The 19,854-nt window shown below is 36.0% G+C and overlaps 4 protein-coding genes across 4 annotated transcripts; 2 read left to right on the forward strand and 2 right to left on the reverse strand.

Moving 5' to 3' along the window:
- Nucleotides 1–775: 775 nt before the first annotated feature.
- On the reverse strand, nucleotides 776–6,144 carry LOC140930078 (zinc finger protein 830-like). Its single transcript, XM_073379737.1, has 12 exons — nucleotides 5,988–6,144; nucleotides 5,720–5,816; nucleotides 4,828–4,896; nucleotides 4,322–4,390; nucleotides 4,197–4,236; nucleotides 3,800–3,824; nucleotides 3,224–3,300; nucleotides 2,573–2,627; nucleotides 2,179–2,236; nucleotides 1,957–2,034; nucleotides 1,410–1,486; nucleotides 776–1,126 (listed from the first exon to the last, which is right to left on the reverse strand). Exons 1-12 carry the CDS (start codon nucleotides 6,068–6,070, stop codon nucleotides 958–960), a joined length of 897 nt encoding a protein of 298 aa, XP_073235838.1. The 5' UTR covers nucleotides 6,071–6,144; the 3' UTR covers nucleotides 776–957.
- LOC140930077 (molybdenum cofactor sulfurase-like) lies at nucleotides 6,115–14,136 on the forward strand. The gene is made up of 11 exons (XM_073379736.1): nucleotides 6,115–6,257; nucleotides 7,549–8,404; nucleotides 9,111–9,387; nucleotides 9,720–10,355; nucleotides 10,612–10,774; nucleotides 11,529–11,625; nucleotides 11,722–11,837; nucleotides 12,380–12,504; nucleotides 12,884–13,012; nucleotides 13,503–13,607; nucleotides 13,981–14,136. The coding sequence occupies exons 1-11, from the start codon at nucleotides 6,158–6,160 to the stop codon at nucleotides 14,071–14,073; spliced, it is 2,697 nt and encodes an 898-aa protein (XP_073235837.1). The 5' UTR covers nucleotides 6,115–6,157; the 3' UTR covers nucleotides 14,074–14,136.
- A 355-nt stretch (nucleotides 14,137–14,491) lies between these two features.
- Nucleotides 14,492–16,042, forward strand: LOC140930022 (uncharacterized). The gene has a single exon (XM_073379680.1). It carries the CDS (start codon nucleotides 14,492–14,494, stop codon nucleotides 16,040–16,042), a length of 1,551 nt encoding a protein of 516 aa, XP_073235781.1.
- Nucleotides 16,043–16,892: 850 nt separating this feature from the next.
- LOC140932491 (uncharacterized) lies at nucleotides 16,893–18,897 on the reverse strand. Its single transcript, XM_073382098.1, has 2 exons — nucleotides 18,373–18,897; nucleotides 16,893–18,139 (listed from the first exon to the last, which is right to left on the reverse strand). The coding sequence occupies exons 1-2, from the start codon at nucleotides 18,860–18,862 to the stop codon at nucleotides 16,995–16,997; spliced, it is 1,635 nt and encodes a 544-aa protein (XP_073238199.1). The 5' UTR covers nucleotides 18,863–18,897; the 3' UTR covers nucleotides 16,893–16,994.
- Between the last annotated feature and the right edge of the window lie 957 nt (nucleotides 18,898–19,854).

Raw genomic sequence — 19,854 nt, forward strand, 5'->3', positions numbered from 1 at the left:
GATTCATCAAATAACTACACGGAGTTACTCCCATTGTACCCTTCTGAAACTGAACCGATGTCATTGTGCTGTAAAGATGCACAAACGATTGAAATATTCGAAAACAATTGACTCGAACAAATCAAACGTACTTTCAAAAGATTTGGAATATAAAAATAGAACGTTCGCAAATTCACGGCAAAGGACTGTACATTAAGATTTTACAATTCTTACATTCTAAGAAAAATTCATTAGGTTTGAAATTCTTTAGAGATCGAAAGGATTCTCGGCGGATAAGATAAGAAAACTTGTGGTGCCTGTTTTGTGAGGGTTGGATTGCGTGACTTGGTGGTAGGCACTTTATGCTCTTGGCCGAGGAGAGTACTCCGGGGTTTCAAGTGACAGGGATGGATGATTGCAGTATTTTTTGGGGATTTGAAATTTTCCTTTCCAGGATTTTCTGCAGGAGTTCAAGATACCTTGATTTTTAGGGGTGCCTGGGTGTTGTTTTAATATGTAACGCAATCCACTGCATATGTTCAAACAGCGCCCTACTGCAGTTTTCAAGGACGGATTTATCGGCGGTCCGAGGGGAATCTCTATTTTTCCGTGAAATTTTGCATCATCTTTCAAAAATTCTCCGAAAAATATGTAGTATCTTTATAGCTGGTATATAAGCAATGGCTGGGATAATCAAAAGCAACATGATGACTTAAATTCTAGTTTTATTTATAACATTTAAATAGTACCCATTTGAATGATGACATCCACTCAAGTCTCACTTATTAAAGTTCTCCAGCTTGTTCAACTTCATTGTTCTTCAAATCACAAATTTAATGTGCCATACTTAGAGGATGAAGATTCTTATTTCTGCAGTTGTCGGACTGGCCTTACAACATAACACTTTTAATTAAGAATCTCCCAAAGGATAAGCTCCGATACGTGATCACAATCATGTTGTAATTGACCATGCCTATATCATGACACCTTCTTTGCTCTCCAATCAAAAAATTCTTCATAGTCACTATCATCACTGTTGCTGTTGTTTTCTTCTTGTGATTCTTTCTGAAGAATTTTATTTTCAGACACTTTGTCCTTAATAATACTTTGTTTGTCTCGCAAAGAACCAGCTCGTAAATAATACAGTCTGGTAGGAATGAAGAAAAAAAATTAAAAGCATAAAATTTTTTTGGAAGTCGTGCTTAGGTGTAAGAGTTACAAACTGAGTAACAACTTGCAATAAATGTATGCTTGGAGGTTTTACTTTGTTTTACTCAAGATGAAACAGGAAAATTGTTAAAGCAAACCTTCTGACAGTTTCTTTGAGTTGGGAGTTGGAAATTAAGTCCAATATAACAAACATAGCACATTCATGAATTGAAAAGGAAGACTGATGTTCTCAAATAAAGGCAAAAATTAAATAAAATTACCTCTGTTCACTGAGTTCTGAGAATTCTCTATCCACTCTGGATTCTTCATCTTCTTCTTCTACTATGGACTGTGATACCTATAAGAAAAAAAAATCCTTAGCTAAGGTAGTTCAATACTGTTTCCAGCATTTAAATTTAACTAACAGTAAAACCCTGCTACTCTTTGTCACATAATGCTACAGAAGCCTTTTTGAAAATAACTTTAACTTTTATAACTTGCACACCTGGGCTGGATAGTAGAATACAGCCTATTAAACCTGACAACTCCCAGAATACATACTAAGAGATAATAAGAAGAGAGAGAGAGCGGCAATGGAACCATTGTGAGCCAGCAAAAAGAAATGCTTGGTAAATATAAAATTATAAAACTTTTCTCATAACTCAAGTCCAAATCATTAGTGTTTGATAAAAAAAATACCCAAGGTGTAGAGCACACTGATGCATAGGTCAGGCATGCTCAATAGATTGTGACAAAGCAGAACTATTTATTTTGTTTGTTTAATATTCTACATGTTTGTGTATAGTTTATAATTTCACATATTTATACCTGAGCCTCTACTTGCATTGCTTTCTGAAACTTTTCCCACTCTTCCTCTGCAGGATCTCTGTACTCAACTTTCCGAACCTAAAAGTAAAAAGTTATTGGCAAGAATCTTATTTTTAAAATAAAACTTCTCTTGAAAAGGTATTCTTAATGGTCAGTGATACATGCAAATAAGCAGGTAACAAATAATCATTACAATAAAATACAAACATTAATTTATCTAACCTTGGCATCTAACTTTGGATCATCAAAAAACCCCTCTGGAATACCTTCTGTGGAATCTCTGTCATGTAGAGGAAGCAAATAAAAAAAGGAAAGGAAAAATTAGCGACAGTATCCATTTCAACAAAAATGCCTCTGCCATGTGTTGCCTATCACCCTCTGATCTTCCTCAAATATTATCTATTATATGGCTACATACGTTTTTCAAATCTTTTTAATGCATCTCAGAAAAAAAAATGCCACAATACTCATAAATGTTTCTTAGCTCATGCAGTTCTGACAAGAGAGTATACATGTAAGAGTTTCATCAAAATTTCAAAATGGTTTTCATCATTTTCATATAATGATGTTTGAGTAGCCATGCTGAGATACACAACAAAGTAAGAAACTAAAGTACCCAGGGTCTGGTGTTTGTTCAGCTTGTTCACTCTGTTGTGGAGAATCAAAGAAGTCTGTAAATAAGAAAAAAAATTAGGCAATTTATTAAAAACTGAATCACTGGATAATGGTAACTAGAGCTCTGATTGGCTTAGCCATCATGGCATATGAGCCCCTATACCTGCTCTCCAAATAATAAAAATATGGTAACTGTACGCGTCTGCTGAAAGCTGAAAATCGGTTGTTCTTACAAAAAAAGTCGGGAAGAATTCTCAATATTTTGTGGTCGTTTTTAGTAAAACAGTAACACTCGCTGGATATGAGATGATTATAGCCAACTCATATCCAACACGCACTTGTGGAATAATAATCCTAGCTCAATTAATTTTCGTACATCTTTGACAAAACCAGGGTGCAAAGAGAGTCAGTTTTACAGTCTGGCATTCGGGCAAGCTGTAGCTAGCATGTACTAACCCACAAGTCCTTTTAACTAGTCCCAAAACCCTTTTTGCTTGGCAGGATTGATTACAATCTTTCTGTAATTTGAATTTCCAAAAAAAACAAGCACCTTCCCATCAGGCAAGTGTTTAACAAAAACAAAAAGCCCGATAGCAAAATCCACTAGCCCTGGGCTATCGGACACAACTTTCTTTGCTCGATGGAAACTCACCTGATGGTAAATTAGAAGGTGTATTTGTTATACTGGTGTCTGGACTATTCACTTCATCATCTTCTTTCATTTTCAATCTTTTGATATTATGACAAACAAGATTGTTGTGATTAATAATTTCATAGCATCATTACTGTTAGTATTAAAATAGTAAGCAACTAAAGACTTAACAAGAGTAGCACTAAATAGCCATAGGCTCTATAACTTGTGGCTATCAAAAAGATTTTAAAAACAAATATTACAATAACATAATACTATATAAATATATCAGATACAAAATTTTAAGATGTAAAAACAAAGTTTGAGAAAAAAAAAATGGAAGCGAAATGTGAGAAGAAGGAATTTCTACAATTTAACAACAGTTACATGACTTTTTAGTTCACCAATAAAATTTTATTCTTAAATTTTGTTTGATTTGAATTGTCACAAAAAACCACCTGTCCTGTCAACAAAAAAACTAATGTGGAATGGGTCTTCTCTCTTTATTAATAACCAGGGAAAATCCTTCAATTAGCATTTACATTGTAAGACATGAAATAAGGAAAACAAAACTTGGATTTATTTATTGGTAATTACCTGTCTGTGTTTTCCTCAGAATCGACTATAGAACAAAAATAAGCGCAAGAAATTTAATGGTACACACAGGGCTGTACATACAAAGCATTAATTTACCAAAAGTGGACCTTTGAAATAAAAGCAGGTATGATTAGCTTAACCTAAAAAACAGCTGTTTTTTGTTTACATTCAAGGTAGAGGTTTCAATAGTTTTGCAGGTAACATGATAAAACTATCAGTAAACAAAACAAAATGGACTGGCATGTTAGCTAGCACCTATGCTTTACATTCTATAAATTTTGATTAGAATATTTAATTTTGAGCCCAAAACAATCCCAGGATTTTAAGAAACAGGCTCCAGGTTAGGAATAGGGTTGCAGTTCATTTTATCCAGGTTTTGTTGATGTCATATGCTTACCTTTTAACTTTTTTTCAGGTGTATTTTGAACTGTTTCCATCTGTCATTAAAAAATAATAATAATTTACCAAGTGCCTTGACAATAAAGCTTTATGGCTCTGCAGACAGGTTACAGTTCAGCTTACCTCATCCTGGCTTGTTCTCTTAAGCACTGGCCTAGCATTTGACAAACCATCTTTTACAGTTGTTATTTTCTGGTTGGAAAAAGTCAGTTTCAATGAGTGATTAATCTGATTAGATTTAATATGGACATTGAAAGCAAAATACGAAAAATCAGCCACTTGACCAGCAAAGTTCTTTATCTTTACAAAGCTATGATCTGTTTTGAAGGCACTTTTATGCTGAAAAACTGTTGGAAATTAAAAATTATATCATGAAAAATAATAATAAATAGGTGAAAGGTGTAGGTTATCTACATTGTAATAAGAATTTTCATCCTGAATGCAACCTTACTTCCCAGCAGAAAATTCCTAAAATAAATACTATTATCACACGATATACAAATGTTAACACATTAACTCAATCTCCACAATCATTTACAAACCTTTCAATTTGATAAAAAGGTTTGTTTGTGGTGAAACTATGCTGTTCTCATTAAATTCGCACATTACATCACACTAAGTAAACTTACTTCTTGGAGTTGTCTTTCATTTGTGGCTGACTGACTTTTATTTGATTTCCTTTTAAAAACTGTCAGGTTCTGCAAGAGATGGTAAATGTTTATTGTCACCTTTAAATCACTGGGCAGTGACGTTAAAGAGGCCAGGATGGTTTGTGTCATATGTTTTGGTCCAGATCATTTTTAAATTGGATTGCTAGCATGCACGCTAACTTTTTAAAAGAATTCTTATGTGAGTAAAAGGATGGTAAAATTCTTGGGAGGACCATAAAAGTAGGTAAGTTGGCCCAATAAAAGCTTTATATTTACTGTACCAATAAACACCTATCATGTAAAGAACTCATTTCTCATTCATTTCCACCACTACCAAACCAAATGAGCCACAATTTACTCCACCCAATGCATAACACTCAAACAATATTCTTCACTATTCTTTTCCTTCACAGCTAAGTCAAGGAAGCCACAACTTAATACACATGACAAATACATACACAAACATAATACTTAATAATGCCTCCATAATCCCTTCCTCATTCTTTTTATCCACTGATGAGCCAAACCAGCCACCAAGGTAAGATTTCTGTACAGCCTCATATATTACCATGCAAACATGTTGCTACTGTATTCATTTAAAACTATTAGTAAAACTGTTGCTTTGTGCATAATAACAAAATGTATGTGGTTGTATGGAGATCTCACTGCCGCCAAATCTAAATGCCTCAAAAATGGCTCTGCATCCTGTAAATGCTCTTTCCTCAATGCAATCAGCATATTAGCATGCTGAATTATTAACCTCCTGTCAAGTGAACTAGTAAACAGTTGTGTGTAAATGTGCACAATAATAAATAAACATAATAAACATAAACATGCATAAAAATAAACATAATCTCAACTCCATTATTACCTCTTTGTGCTTTTTTCCAAGCACATGTGAATCCCACAAGATTGCCGACTTAACAGGTACATTACACAAAACGCAAAACAGCTGTCCAGCACTATTGTATCTGAGGACAGTTAAGGTAAAGAAACGGACAACAAGTACAAACTGTACTGCCATGATTCAAACCTAATAATCTTAATTAAGCGAGCATATTTCACGAGCTAAACTTCAGAATGAACAACTGTTCTGAAGTTGCTTCCATGATTGTTAATATAATTGTTATTTCAAAGGATATTTTGCCAATGGGGATGCGATTTTCTTCTTAGTTTCCCTTTGACTTTTGACAAGACGTATGTCCCTTTTAGCGGTCGCCATTTTAGGTACACATTATGCAGCCTTACATGAGGAAGTATCCAAGGCTCGATTCAGTCCTCAACTCGTCCAGTGAAAAGTACAGAAGACATGAGCGAAGAAGCTGTGTTTTTAGCCTCATTTGGACAGCAGTATGGATATTTAGGACGAATAAACAACATCAGGAAACAGGAGTTTAATAGACTCGAAGGTAACGATCGATTAATAGATAGAAACTGGAAGAATGCTCTCCCGCTCTGGGTCATAATAACGCCATTTTGCAACGTAACGAGCTTATGTAATGGGATGCTACAGTACACCGTATTAGCTAGCTTTCTCATCTTAAAGCGTATTCCTAACTCCAACGTACAGACGACTGAAAAAATGCTCGTGGTAAACTGTAATGACATTCTTGAAACAAATGACCCCCCAGGCAGCAACCCATGCATCCCCCAAACCTGCACTAGCTGTGAACTCATAATTAAACTGGAAATTTCAATACAGTGCAAAGAAATCAACATCTCTTCAAAGTCCTGAACACTAGCCTTTTTAAATTCTCTGCCCACTACGAGGAATGTCAAATTCTCTGGGCCTGCAGCAGGCTTAACTGTGGCAGGATAAGTTCAGTTGGTTGGGCACTGGCCTGCAGTGTAAGGTGTTGTGGGTTTGATTCCCAGACCAGATCATTACTTAGGATCTTTAAATAACTGTAGAAGAAGGTACTGACTTTGCCCTACATTCAAACAGCTGGACCTTTGCATGACTTAAATGACAACACAGAAATGGTGGTCTACCTCCAAGTAGAAGACATATAAACCCTTTGTGTCCGTATCAGCAGTTGCGTGCATAATACAATATATACAGAGCTTGAGGAAAAGGTGATGGCCACGTCAGCAAGAATGGCATAAATGCAATAGGTTAAGATTGGCAAAACAACAACTTTGCCCATGTATTACATGTTTTTGTACATTTCTTTGCCATCACTGCACCATGACTTGAAAATGTCTAATTTCATGTTTTGTGGAGGATGTTAACATATACACAAGGCAACAACTTTCTTCTTCTTTTTCTGAACTTCAAAAAAATCTTTTAAAATTCAATTCCAGAAAGAATTGCCAAGATTTGATAAATATGTTGAAGGAGATAGAATAAGCTCGATAAAGTTTGAAGCAGGGCAACTTCACTTTTTAAGTGACGTTTTCGTCACTGTGGCCATCATTATATGTTGCTTAAGCTTCCTATTGACACTTACATAAAGTACTTTTTCCCCTCCAGGGGTAGTAAATTCCTGGTCCCTGGGTAGTGATAAAATAAGTGCTTCCCCCCCCGCAAATGTCTCAAGTCTTAGCTAATGTCTTACCAATAATTATGGTCCCAAGGTACATGTCGGGATAGAGTTTGCTGACTAATGCATATTGCAGACAACATCTCTTATGGTAGTGGGAGTTAACGTTATGCAATTATGTTGTTTTCCATGTAAAATGATTTTATTCTTTTCTCAGGAATTACATACCTGGATCATGTTGGGGCAACACAATATCCACAAAGTGTTATAAAAAGTGTGTATGATGACTTAACTAACAATGTTTATGGAAATCCACACAGTAGAAACCTCAGCAGTCAGTTGTCTGGAGATATAGTTGAACAAGTTCGCAGTAGAATTTTAAGGTACTTTAATACTAATGCAGAAAGTCACAGTGTGATTTTCACTGCTGGTGCTACCAATGCCATAAAACTTCTAGCAGAGAGTTTTCACTGGCAAGCAGGCATAGACAAGCATGGTTGTCAACACAGAAGTTGCTTTTGCTATCTTGAAGAAAATCACACCTCAGTGGTTGGTATCAGAGAAAGAGCTGTGAATAGTGGAGCAAATATTATATGTGTTAGTGAAAATGATATCACTAGAGGAGAGCAAGACCTGCATTTAAAGATGTACAATTTGCACCACAATAACATTGGAGATTGTGTTACAGAAGAACAGAATGAGCACTGCTGCTATAATCTGTTTGCTTTTCCTGCAATGTGCAATTTCTCAGGTGCCAAGTATCCTCTTGAATGGGTTTCTCAAACTCAGCAACGATCGATATTTGGTAAATGCAGTCCTTTGTACCAATGGTATGTTCTTTTGGATGCAGCATCATTTGTAAGCACATCTCCTTTGGACTTGGATTCCTGCCCTGCAGATTTTGTTCCAGTTTCATTTTATAAGATCTTTGGTTTTCCAACTGGATTGGGTGCTCTCATTGTAAGGAACAGCAGTTCACATGTCCTCAGGAAGTGTTATTATGGTGGAGGAACAGTGCAGGCTACAATTTCAAGTGAAAGGTTTCATGTCTTGAGGACAAATCTATCTGAAAAGTGAGTATTTTGAATTAGTGCTTTTCATGTTAATAGAGCTATAATGGGCAGAATTGGTAGCTGTTAATATGATATGAACATGGCAGCACAAAAATCATTGTAAGTGTGAGACTCATGTTGTTAAGTTAATTTCAGTCCGACTCTCCAACTTTTCACTCTATGTCAATATCTGACACTTATGGCAATAAATGAGTTATGCAAAGTACTGTTTTTTGATTAATGCATAAATTACATCTTGTAGCAACTTTGCAATTTTCCTACTGACATAGTCTGCAGAGTAACTGATTTGTGATTTTTTTTTTCTGATTTGTGTAAGTTAGAAATGTTTTTTTCACATACTGAGGAAAATTAAGCATTAAATTATCTTTGAGTGATTAGATGTGTTCAGACCTGTGCCCAGAAGAGACCCCTGTTTGACTCTTTTAAGCAATCACCAAATTAGACATGCTCGAAAAAGTCCCATTGGGTTGCTTAAGACAAGTAGATTTTCTTCCGGGACAAGTAATGGGCAAGGGTCTAAGAAAGTCATCTTCTAACTAAATCATTCACAAAGACAAGCAAGAAGTGGCCCCAAGCAAGCGAAATGTGTGGCTGGAATTCAATTTTTTTTAAGCCTTGATTAGATCTTTGCATTTTGAGTGGTTCAGTGGTACTTACAGTTCTTCAATGGAAGTCTTACTTAATTTGAAGCATGTTTTCATTTCAGATTTGAAGATGGGACCCTTCCATACCTGGACATCATTGCTTTACATCATGCTTTTAATGTATATGAGCAGCTTATAGGATCTATGAATGCTGTCTTGGATCATACCCATAGCCTTGCTTTATACACATATAACAAAATGTCTGCAATGAAGCATGCTTCTGGCAACCCCTTGTGCAAAATATACTGCAAGACTGATTTTAAAAACAAAACTCAGCAAGGCCCAATCATAAACTTCAATGTATTGAGAGCAAATGGAGACTTTGTTGGCTATAGCGAGGTACTGAAAAACTGTTTTCTTTAGATCATAAAGACAAGACGGGTTTCACATTAAATTTTTTTTTAGCAAAAATTGTCATAGTGCTGTCAGTCAACTTTGTTATCAAAATTCAAAGACAGAAGCCAGTTTTCTTTCCTATTTACTTTTGCCTTGCAACAAGCAAGGAAGTTCAGCACAAGATGTTGTTGCTGGGCATGCTGGATTTCATAATTTTACAGCTTTTGGGTTCACTACAGTTTTCCTAGAACACCACCATGATACTTTAGAGAAAAGTGATTGAATTGCTAAAAACATACAAAAATAATTTTTACATTTAATGTAATACCTTTTAGGTAGAAAAGATGGCAAGCTTGTACAATATTCACCTGAGGACTGGATGTTTTTGTAACACAGGAGCCTGTCAGAAATTTCTTATTCTGTCAAATGAACAAATCAAGAACAACCTATCTTCTGGTCATATATGTGGTGATGATGTAGATCTTATTGCAGGAAAACCTACTGGTTCAGTCAGAATCTCATTTGGCTACATATCCAGCTTCACTGATGCACTTGCATTTTTAAACTTCTTAGAAGAGTGCTTTCTGGAGAGAGACACAAATGACACATTTTGTGGTACAAACACTGTAGCTGATGCCAAAGGCCGTGTGCTGAGTGCGACCAATACAGCGTTGATTAATCATTCTGGCAAGTTATGTGATGACATGTTTGAAAAGAACTGCTCTGAGGATGCGAAGTATAGAAATCTGCCTGAAATACCTCCAAAGAAAGCAAGTGACTTTACTGTGGTTGACAAAACTAGCATTTCAAGTGGCTTGGAGCAGACTAAGTTATCTTCTATCTCTATTGTGAACCAGGGACACTCTTCTGTAATGGGTAATCAAGTTGAGGATCATAATATTGACAGGAACACCAACCTTAGACTAGAAAAGATTTACCTTTACCCTATCAAGTCTTGTGCAGCCTTCCAGGTAATTAAGCGCAACTTCATGCATATATGGTAATGGGTTTATGAAGACTGATTGAAAGTGTGTTAGAAGTGAAGTATTTTCATGTACTAGCTGGAATTCTGGTAAACTTCAATCAGGTGAAAATAACATTATTGGATAGGCAGTACTTTTATTATTTGTTCCCTAACTTTGAAAGAAGAGAAAAAAATGCAATGATTCATTACTGGCACATGGATTGTACCTGCTGTTCATCATCTCCTTTTTGTTTATATTCCAGGTCAGTGAATGGGAGGTTGGTCCCCGAGGATTTGTTTATGATCGGCAGTGGATGATTGTTACTGATTCTGGGGTTTGTTTAACTCAAAAAAGAGAACCACGACTCTGTCACATAAAGCCTTCACTGGATCTCAACAAAGGTGTTCTTTCACTAACAGCACCAGGTACATACTGGCCTAATGTGGTTCAAATTTTTCTTTGGTTTAAAAATTTTTAACCAGTGAGCTTCTAATTTATTTTGGCTTTAGGGGCAGATTCAATGGACATTTTTTGGTAGAATAGGAATGCATTCTCAAATAAATTTACAGAAATTAGATACCAGTAGTCTTTATCATTAAATTAAATTTTTCTGGTTTTAGAATATTGACCTCCTAGTTTGTTTACTGAGTACAGCAATATCTCAAAGTTTATGTTACAAGTATGGTGTCAACAAACAACATTGCTGACATGAGAATATTAATGTTTTTTGGAAGAAAATTTAATTCTGGCCTTGCGTGTATGAATAGTTTATGAGAAGCATGATAAATATTGTGAACATGTTTATGCAATAAACACCAAAAGTATTTGTGATTTGTAGTTATGAAATCCTGTTCCAAAGACCAATGAACTCTACCATATCCCATAAAACAAGCAATAGACTCTCTGAAAACTCTTTTAAAATATATCGTTTTAAGCAAGCTTTTTACGGATTAATTCTTTTAATTTTTTTTGTTTTTGTAATAATTTTTGGACTTATCTGCTACATAGTATATAAATTGTTGCTGTTATAATTATGATTGATATTCCTGCACTTAATTAATTACTTCTCATGGAATAATGTAAGTACTTTATACAATTAAATGGATACAGTGATCACCAGTATTGTATTGGTCAGGTATGACTGCATGTTTTAATGCAGTTATTAATATGTTTTTTCAGGAATGTTGACTCTGGTTTTACAACTGCATTCACCATCAGAGAATAAGACGGTGAGACGCGAGGCCATTTTGTGTCAAACCAAAGTCTGTGGAGATAGGTAAAAACCTACTGATTGTTGAATAAGTATAACATTGAACAAAGGCATGATAAAAACTATGGTAAATATCTCATTGTCTTTCATTAATATGTTAAGGGTTTCAGCTCTGGACTGTGGAGAAGAGGCTGCCCACTGGATGTCAACATTTTTAAAAAGGAACTGTCGCCTGATTGAGCATCATAAGCAAGATAACCGTACCTGTAAATTAGGAGGTATAGTATAATTTATAAAAATCCCTTTTTTGGCCTTATTTTCACTTCAACATGGATAAAACATCCTTTTCAACGCAATGATAACATAAAAATTGCTTTAGGACATTAAAAATTGACTGGTATATTTTCACTCTGTTCAGATGACCTCTGTTTTTTTTTTTTGTCATTTCCTCAAAAAATTCTAAGGGTTTGGAACATTTACAGCCAAGCCATTGTTAAAAGTGCTTTTTAATAATGCTATTTTTCACTTTGTATAGATTGTCTAAATTTGCACTGTCTGTGCCCTAATATTATTTCCTTCAAGAGAAATTTTTGGTACCTGGTCCCGTGATTTTCAAGTTGAATCAGACAACATGGAAAGGTCCTTGTCATCCACTTAGCAGTGCCTGCAAATGTTTTGACCCCTGGGTTGCAGCTAACAATATTTATTTAACATTGCTTGATTTGCATAGTCCTCCCATCAGTCCATCAGTGCCATCACCTGCTTATTGCATCAGTAACTTTAATAATGTAATTCTGTATTCTTTATTTTTCGCTTGAAGTGAACCAAGGGGAAAATGAAAGAAGTTCTCTTTCCTTGGCAAATGAATCACAATTTCTCCTAATAACCAGATCTAGCGTAAGTGAACTTCTGACAAATGTTGAACCAAATTTGGATCTCCTTTTGGTAAGTCAATCTTCATGAATTTTTAAACATTTAGCTCTGTTCTTTGCCTCTCAAAATCCATTTAAAAGACAAAATATGGTCTTTGCTGGGCTCCTTGCTAAGTTAGATTAGGTAGCATACAGATAGACTTGAACAAGAGTGGTTGGGTTTGTGTAATTTGTTAAACAGATCTTTCTCCAAACCTGTTTCTCTTCATGGCTACAAGCAATGATAGAGAGAAGGTGGACCTTTAAAGAAACTCAACTATTTTGGGTTAAATTCAAATATTCAAATTAACTCTACATAATATCTTTACACAAAAGTGACCACCTTATTTGCAATATGGTAACTTAATTTGAAGACTTTCATCATTAAGCTGTTTTTTTTTTTTAATTCACAGGTAGAGGATAAGATAAATCAAGTGGACAATTTGATTGACAGATTCAGAGCCAACTTGGTTGTTAATGGACAAGAACCTTTCAGAGAAGATGAGTGGAAAATGATTAAAATCGGTGATTTGTCTTTCAAGGTAAGTTGTCATTTCATTTTCTCATTGCTCTGTTTCATGTTAGAAATTTCTTTGTGTCAATAAATGGCCGGTATTTCATAGTAGTTTCTTTATTCAAAACATGTTACAACTTAACAGCAACTGTACACTTTATTAGAGCCACTGTAAAGTGGTTCTCTTATATAAACGGCCCTATGAGTAGTTTGCAACATCAAAATACTGGTTGATTAGACAGACTTGCTGAACACAGTCCAGTGACTCAATTCCTTATTTGAAAACTTCTTTTGTGTTCTCATAATATCCTGTAAGGGTTATCATGCTGGTATAACTAATGGATAGTTTGTTGTATTTTGTAATAAATATCTTTTATGGAAATGAATCACCTTAATTTTCCAAAAAGGACCGTGTTTTGCACCTGCTACATGAACATATATCTACCAGTTACTGAATTGTTGTTTGCTTGTATAACAGTCATGACATCTAAAAGTTACCCTGTCTTTTCAACCCACAGAGTCAGGGAAAATGTAACCGTTGTCAAATGGTTTGCATTGATCAAGAAACAGGATTAAAAAGTGCTCAGCCACTAAAGACTCTTGGCAAGCTGCGAGGGTCACGAGTAAGTGTTAAAATCGCTCAATACGGTGCATATATGTATTTCTTCCTTCCAACACTCGACAGTGACCTATATTTTGGACAAAATTGCCTGGAAGGTCTGTTTTACACATTCAAGGTGCTATTGATTCTAACCCTGTAAATATCACTCTTGTTGCCTGCTAGCAGTGTCTCTTTTTCTGTGATATACATGCTTGTTAGAATATGTAGGAAAAAGAGGCTGCAGGCAGGGACGCTGTCCTAGTGAATGGATCTTAATTAATATCAATAATTGATTGTCCTCACAAGATTATTATAGATCTGAACATTTCTGATTTGATTAGTGTATTAGTAGCAATATCGTTTAACAAGTAGGTCATTGTTTCTTTCCTTTCTAGATGCCTTTTGGAATCCACTTGGAACATGTGACCAAAGAACTTTGTACTCCACTAGTTCTACATTGTGGTGATTTAGTTACTGTGTCTTACTAACTCATTTTGGTGTTGGTGTTGAAGTAACCAGTGTCAATAAAATTAATGTTTGTGTAAAAATTATATTTGTGGTTTCATGAATATTTCTGCGAAATTTGGACCCCTAGCAGGGGCACCCAAGGAGAATATAGTTTAAAACCACTTAAACATAGCACTGTTAAACATATTTTAGTATTTAAACGGTAGATATAGGCATATTTTTATCCCCTAAAAATTTTTCATCTGTTCGGATTTCCTAGCTGAAAGTCTAGTGATCCGAAAATTATAGGGATCAAAACTTACCTTTTCGAAAATTTCAGCCAGAAAATTTCAGCCAGGGTAAAAATCCGTTAAAAGTAGGCAATAGACCATTCCCGCATTCGTCACAAGCACGCGCGCGAAAACATGAAAGTGAGGCTCGGGTGGACAAACATCAAACATGGCGGACAACACCTTCACTTCTTCGCGCGGTGGCCGTAGCAAATATTGTTGTGTCCCTGGTTGCAAAAGTTCCTTTTATAACAATCAGGGGGAAAAAACTAATATTTCATTTTTTTCTTTTCCTCTGGAGGCAAAAAGTAGGAATCGGTGGCTTTTGGCAATTAAAAGACAAGAAAACAGAGACGGATTTGTTGTGACGGAATACACTAAAGTGTGTGAGCAACATTTTCACCCTGACGAAATTAAAAAACAGTTCAGTGGCAGGAAAGATCTGAAAGACAAGACTACTATTCCTTCCATTTTCAGCTGGAATAAAAGTGCGAGCACACCTAATCGAAAATTACCAAAAAAGAGATGTTCTGAGCAAAATGAAGAAAATATTCAGCCTGAATCAGAACCATGTTATTTAAGCTCTAGGTTGCTTAATGAAGACAATGCAAGACCGACAGAGGCCTGTGAAAATTGCGCTTATTTGAGAAGAGTCGTGGAAAAGTTGGAGGTTAAATTGTCACTTTTGATTAAACAAAAAAGTGACGTTGAAAAAGATTGGAGTGAGCTGAAAGCCAAAATACAAAAACTGGAAAAAGGAAAGTTTACATCCAAGAACATCAGAGAACAAGAAGACGTTTTCAAGTCATTCACTGGTTTTCATCCAGTTAAGTTTGACATTCTTTTTCAATTTTTAAATCCTGGTGAGAATGCTAGTAATTTGAAATACTATGAGCCTTCAAAGAATGGGTCAGATGAACCTGATGAATGTAAATTTACTGAAGGAAGTAAGCCTGGTGTGAGCCCTAAATTGGATGTGATTGAACAATTGTTTATGTTTTTGGTGTGGTTAAGGTGTGGATTTGGACAGAAACATCTGGCGTGGTTATTTGGACTTGGCAAATCAACCATTTCCCGGTACTTGATCACCTGGTCAAATTACTTGTACTTCTGTTTGGGAAATATTCCCATATGGCCTTCTAAAGATCAGATTGTTTCATCCATGCCAATGTGTTTTAAGGACACTTATCCCTCAACAAGATGTATCATTGACTGTACAGAAATCTTTGTACAAGTGCCTTCTAGCCTAACTACACAGAGTACCCTTTACTCACACTATAAGCACCATGTAACATACAAAGCTTTAGTGGGTATCAGTCCTTCTGGAGCTATAACTTTTGTGAGTCAGTTGTACCCTGGATCGCTGTCAGATAAGGAAATAGTTTCCAGGTGTGGCATACTACACCCAGAACTTTGGGAGAAAGGGGATTCAATTATGGCAGACAGAGGATTTACAATCCAGGAATTACTTGACCCTCTAGGAGTTAAGTTAAACATACCTGCATTTCTTGATGGCAAAGAGCAGCTTGACAAAGAAGATGTTGTATTTAGTCAAACAATCGCCTCTGTTAGAATCCATGTAGAACGTATTATTGCTCGCATTAAGAAATTTAAAGTCTTAAAGACTGAAATTCCACTAAATATGAATGGGACCATAAACCAAATATGGACAGTGGCTTGTCTTCTATGTAACTTTATGGACCCGCTTATTAAGCAATAATAATGTTATGGTTTTATCATCATTTCCTTCAAAGTGCCCAATGATTTACAAGGATCAAGTTGGTTTATGAATAAATACCGAAGCTGAATTTTCGCTTTTCAAGACTAACTAACATTTCTTTTGTCAATGAAAACACTTTCCCTTTTAGAATAATTGATATTTTGCAATAATTGAATTTCCACGATTTTCAAACAGTACCTTTCTTGAGATTATTGCGCAAATCATTGCTCTCATAGAAATTGAACAGAAATTGTTAAGTAATTGCTGAACATGTAATACTTTTAATATTCTTGTCATGGAAGTAATCTTTTTTAAGAATTCTATGAAATACTCCTTCTCGTATATTTTCAATAAAATACAGTAAAAATATGCATACAAGAACCTAGATTTTTCCAACTTAGCCTAAATAGGTTCTTATAGAAATGGTATTTAGTGGGATTCTGGGCTACTTAGGTTCTTAAACAGGCTCTTAATTTTGATAGGGGTACTAGTGATCAGCACAGATAACTACTCTCGGGCATATGAGAGAGATCTGTATTCTTAATAATAATATTGCATTGTGTAATCCAGTATTGGCAAAGACATGATATGGTTTTCATTTTAGTTCATTGTTTGAATCTTACTGACTGAAACCTAGACTAAAAGTTTTTCTCCGTATTTTCATCTGTTTCATTTTTGTAAAATATTAACCTATTGAAAATTTTAGGCTAAATAGGTTATTATGAAAAGGGGGTTTAAAATAAACATTTTAGCCTAACAGGTTCTTAAATTTTAGGTTCTTATACGTGGGTTTTTACTGTACTGTAATAACATTGCTACGAGCAAAGTAACCTTATCCTTGAAGCCCTAACACCCATCAACAGGAGTCTAAAAGCTAGATACTATGGAAAACTGGTACACGTTGTAATGTCACCGTTTGCTCAGGCACAATGCACAATATACTAAACTGCATTTAGGCCATGACCTGAGGAAGAAACCACTTTACATAGAAGATGTTTACTTTACATACTACTTGGTCAAAATAATCTTTATTAAATGGAACCCTTGTGATGATCATCCCTTTAAATAGGTAGACTACAAAGTCAACCCATTCTAAACCACAGAAACCCATAACTAGCTGGACTTGGGTGTAATATCCTAGGTGATGATCTTTCTTCAGGTTGGGTTTACCATCAACTAATTCAATGTAAAACGATTCATCTTTCATTGCCTCCTCTGGGGTGTGGTTCTTCTTTCCCTCTGGACATTTCATTTCAATTGTCCCTATCTTCCCAGATGAGGAACATGGATCAATAACAAGACCATCAGGACTGCCTTCAAGCCAAAACATGCAAGGGGGAATCACCATTCCTGTCTCTCTCAAGGTAATTGGCCTCTTCAAATAGTGCTTCATGACATCATAATATTTTTCTCTTGCAACTGGCTCAAATTTTATGCCATGCTTTAGCTTTCTCTGCTGAATTGCTGGAATTTCATCTAGAGGCTTAAATGGCTGGTTAAGTTCCTTGGCAAGATTATTGAAACTTCGTTTCCTTACATATATTCTGTGACACACAGATGATCCAAGTCTATTTTTGCGGTGTTTTATCCACTCATCACATTCCCTTTGCTTAACAGTCCTTTTCTCAATATCAATACTTTCTTGGTGAGTTACTCTTAAGTGTTCAATGAATGTTTGTTGCACAGTACTGAAATGAACAGCTTCAGGTAAATCTGGGAAATGGAATGGCAAGCTTACTTTGTAAATGTCACTTGAATCGGCTTGAGCAGGGTTAACTGCCGGTTCCAGGTTAGTGACAACAGTGAAATTGAACTCCAAAGAACTTAAATGAAAAGAGAGGGGAGATCCAATGACCACTGGTCCATACCTGGTGTCTATATTAGTCAGCAATTCAGGCTTTTTTGGGATGACATGGGAAAAACCAATAAGAGGATGAATTGATTCCAATTCCTTTTGCATTACTTGAACTCCACGGATGTCTAATCTTTTTCTTTCCTTGACTCTTGGATCATACAGAGTTGGTTTTATTCCCTTGTTCGTTAACTCCTTTTGAACTGATGTCTTCATTATGGGTTCTTTAGGTAGACCTTTCTCACCTTAGAACAAGAACAGAAAAAAGTTTGATCACTATGTGAATAACGCTTAAGTCACTTCAAAACTTTCAGACACATCATACAACTTTATCAAGACGTGCTTCAGCATGACCTATGCTATTATCAGTTTAATTCTTCTGCTAGCAGACGAAAACCGAACATGTTAACTACTTGCGTGAGCTGCCCAAAAGTACAGGTAGGTACTTACAGCTAATTGAAATCAATTTATACTTTACCTGGAATACCCCATTTCCTTGACATACTTGTACATGCTGCTTCCTCGGGTATCCTGTCAAAGTCTTCCAAAGAGTAACGAGCGAGTTCAAGTAGAAGACTCATCACATGATTACAGTATCCACTTTTGCCAGCTCTGCAAGTACAGTGTGCTTCCCGTACATTCCCAGATGTTACATCGAGTGAAACTTCTAGTTCGTGAATTTCTCGAGTACTCATGCTGGCACGACACTTTGCTTTTACCATAAACGAGTTACCAAATACCTTCGTATACACTGTGTCTGATGAAAGATACCGTTCTTCTTGAAATTTTAAGCCGCGCTTCAGGGTTTTTTTAATAGGCTTCGAAACGTCGTCAGCCTTTCGTTTGCCACTATTGTTCCGGTGTTCATCTATCTCTTTCCTTGTAAACACTGGCAAGCTTTTAAGAGACTTACACCACGGGATATCTTTCGCAGTTTGCGCCTTAGGCTTCTCGGTGTTGTCCGCCATGTTTGATGTTTGTCCACCCGAGCCTCACTTTCATGTTTTCGCGCGCGTGCTTGTGACGAATGCGGGAATGGTCTATTATACCATTTTTTAGATGTTCAAAAATTCTAGGAGAAGCAGGCAAGCAAGAAATTTTACAACAAATGTTTCTAAAATTCTAGATCTCAAATCGTCTTCCGAACAGATATTCTTCCGAAAATTGTCGTTGGGTGCCCCTGCCCTAGGTCCACCCACGTTTGTGCTCCCCTGTACAAAATCAAACATTTTTAGCATTCAGATTTACTTGCTCTTAGACGAGTTTATTCAGCATTTCTTTCACAGCTTATTGTAAAAAGAAAGCTTGCACCATGTTTTTATCCTAGACATTCTAGAGTAAAGCAAATAGTTTAATAGACCAGCGGGAATAGGGGGTATAGTGACTTGAAGTTTGTGTTCTTACTAGCCTGAGTATCAGGTCTTTGTTGGGGGCTGCATAAAATATAGTGTTATATATAAACAACAACCTTGATTCTTCAGGGGGGTAGAGGAGAGGAGATTTTAGAGGATGGAGGGAGAAGAGGGAAGGTTTGGGTAAGGGTTTTCCTCTCTTCGCTGTATCCCACTTTTGGCTTCCCTCTTTCCCGTTTCCCAAAGAAATGTTTGATACTCAGGCTATGTTCTTACTTCCAAATAAAACCAATCAAATGCACCATTATTTAGAAATCAAATGCAAATATGGGGATATGGCCTAAGTAGCCGTACAGCATTTCAGAACCTTTAATTTATTTGCACTCCTATGAGTCAAAGCTATTTTGTTTTTCAGCCTAGGTTCCACTGTAAAATTTTTTCATTGTTTCTGTGAGGTCTACCGAGTGATGCAAGGTCGATATGACCTAGGTGGGGGTGGGTACTTTCATATGAAGGAGACAGGGATGTTCCTCATCTCTCTTAGGGGATTAATTTGTATAGTTGTTTCAAGTAGGGAGTTCAGGACGGATAGAGAAGCATATAAAGAA

The sequence above is a fragment of the Porites lutea genome, chromosome 3 (assembly GCF_958299795.1).
Source record: "Porites lutea chromosome 3, jaPorLute2.1, whole genome shotgun sequence".
NCBI classification, from domain to species: Eukaryota; Metazoa; Cnidaria; class Anthozoa; order Scleractinia; family Poritidae; genus Porites; species Porites lutea.

Coding starts and splice junctions, on each gene's coding strand:
- LOC140930078 (XM_073379737.1), bottom strand. CDS start 6,070: ATGGCGACCGCTAAAAGGGACATACGTCTTGTCAAAAGTCAAAGGGAA. Junction 4,897..5,719: donor TTGGAAAAAAGCACAAAGAG/GTAATAATGGAG, acceptor CATCTCTTGCAG/AACCTGACAGTTTTTAAAAG. Junction 3,825..4,196: donor ACCTGAAAAAAAGTTAAAAG/GTAAGCATATGA, acceptor TTTGTTCTATAG/TCGATTCTGAGGAAAACACA.
- LOC140930077 (XM_073379736.1), top strand. CDS start 6,158: ATGAGCGAAGAAGCTGTGTTTTTAGCCTCATTTGGACAGCAGTATGGA. Junction 10,356..10,611: donor AGTCTTGTGCAGCCTTCCAG/GTAATTAAGCGC, acceptor TTTATATTCCAG/GTCAGTGAATGGGAGGTTGG. Junction 13,013..13,502: donor TCGGTGATTTGTCTTTCAAG/GTAAGTTGTCAT, acceptor TTCAACCCACAG/AGTCAGGGAAAATGTAACCG.
- LOC140930022 (XM_073379680.1), top strand. CDS start 14,492: ATGGCGGACAACACCTTCACTTCTTCGCGCGGTGGCCGTAGCAAATAT.
- LOC140932491 (XM_073382098.1), bottom strand. CDS start 18,862: ATGGCGGACAACACCGAGAAGCCTAAGGCGCAAACTGCGAAAGATATC. Junction 18,140..18,372: donor AAGGAAATGGGGTATTCCAG/GTAAAGTATAAA, acceptor TCTTGTTCTAAG/GTGAGAAAGGTCTACCTAAA.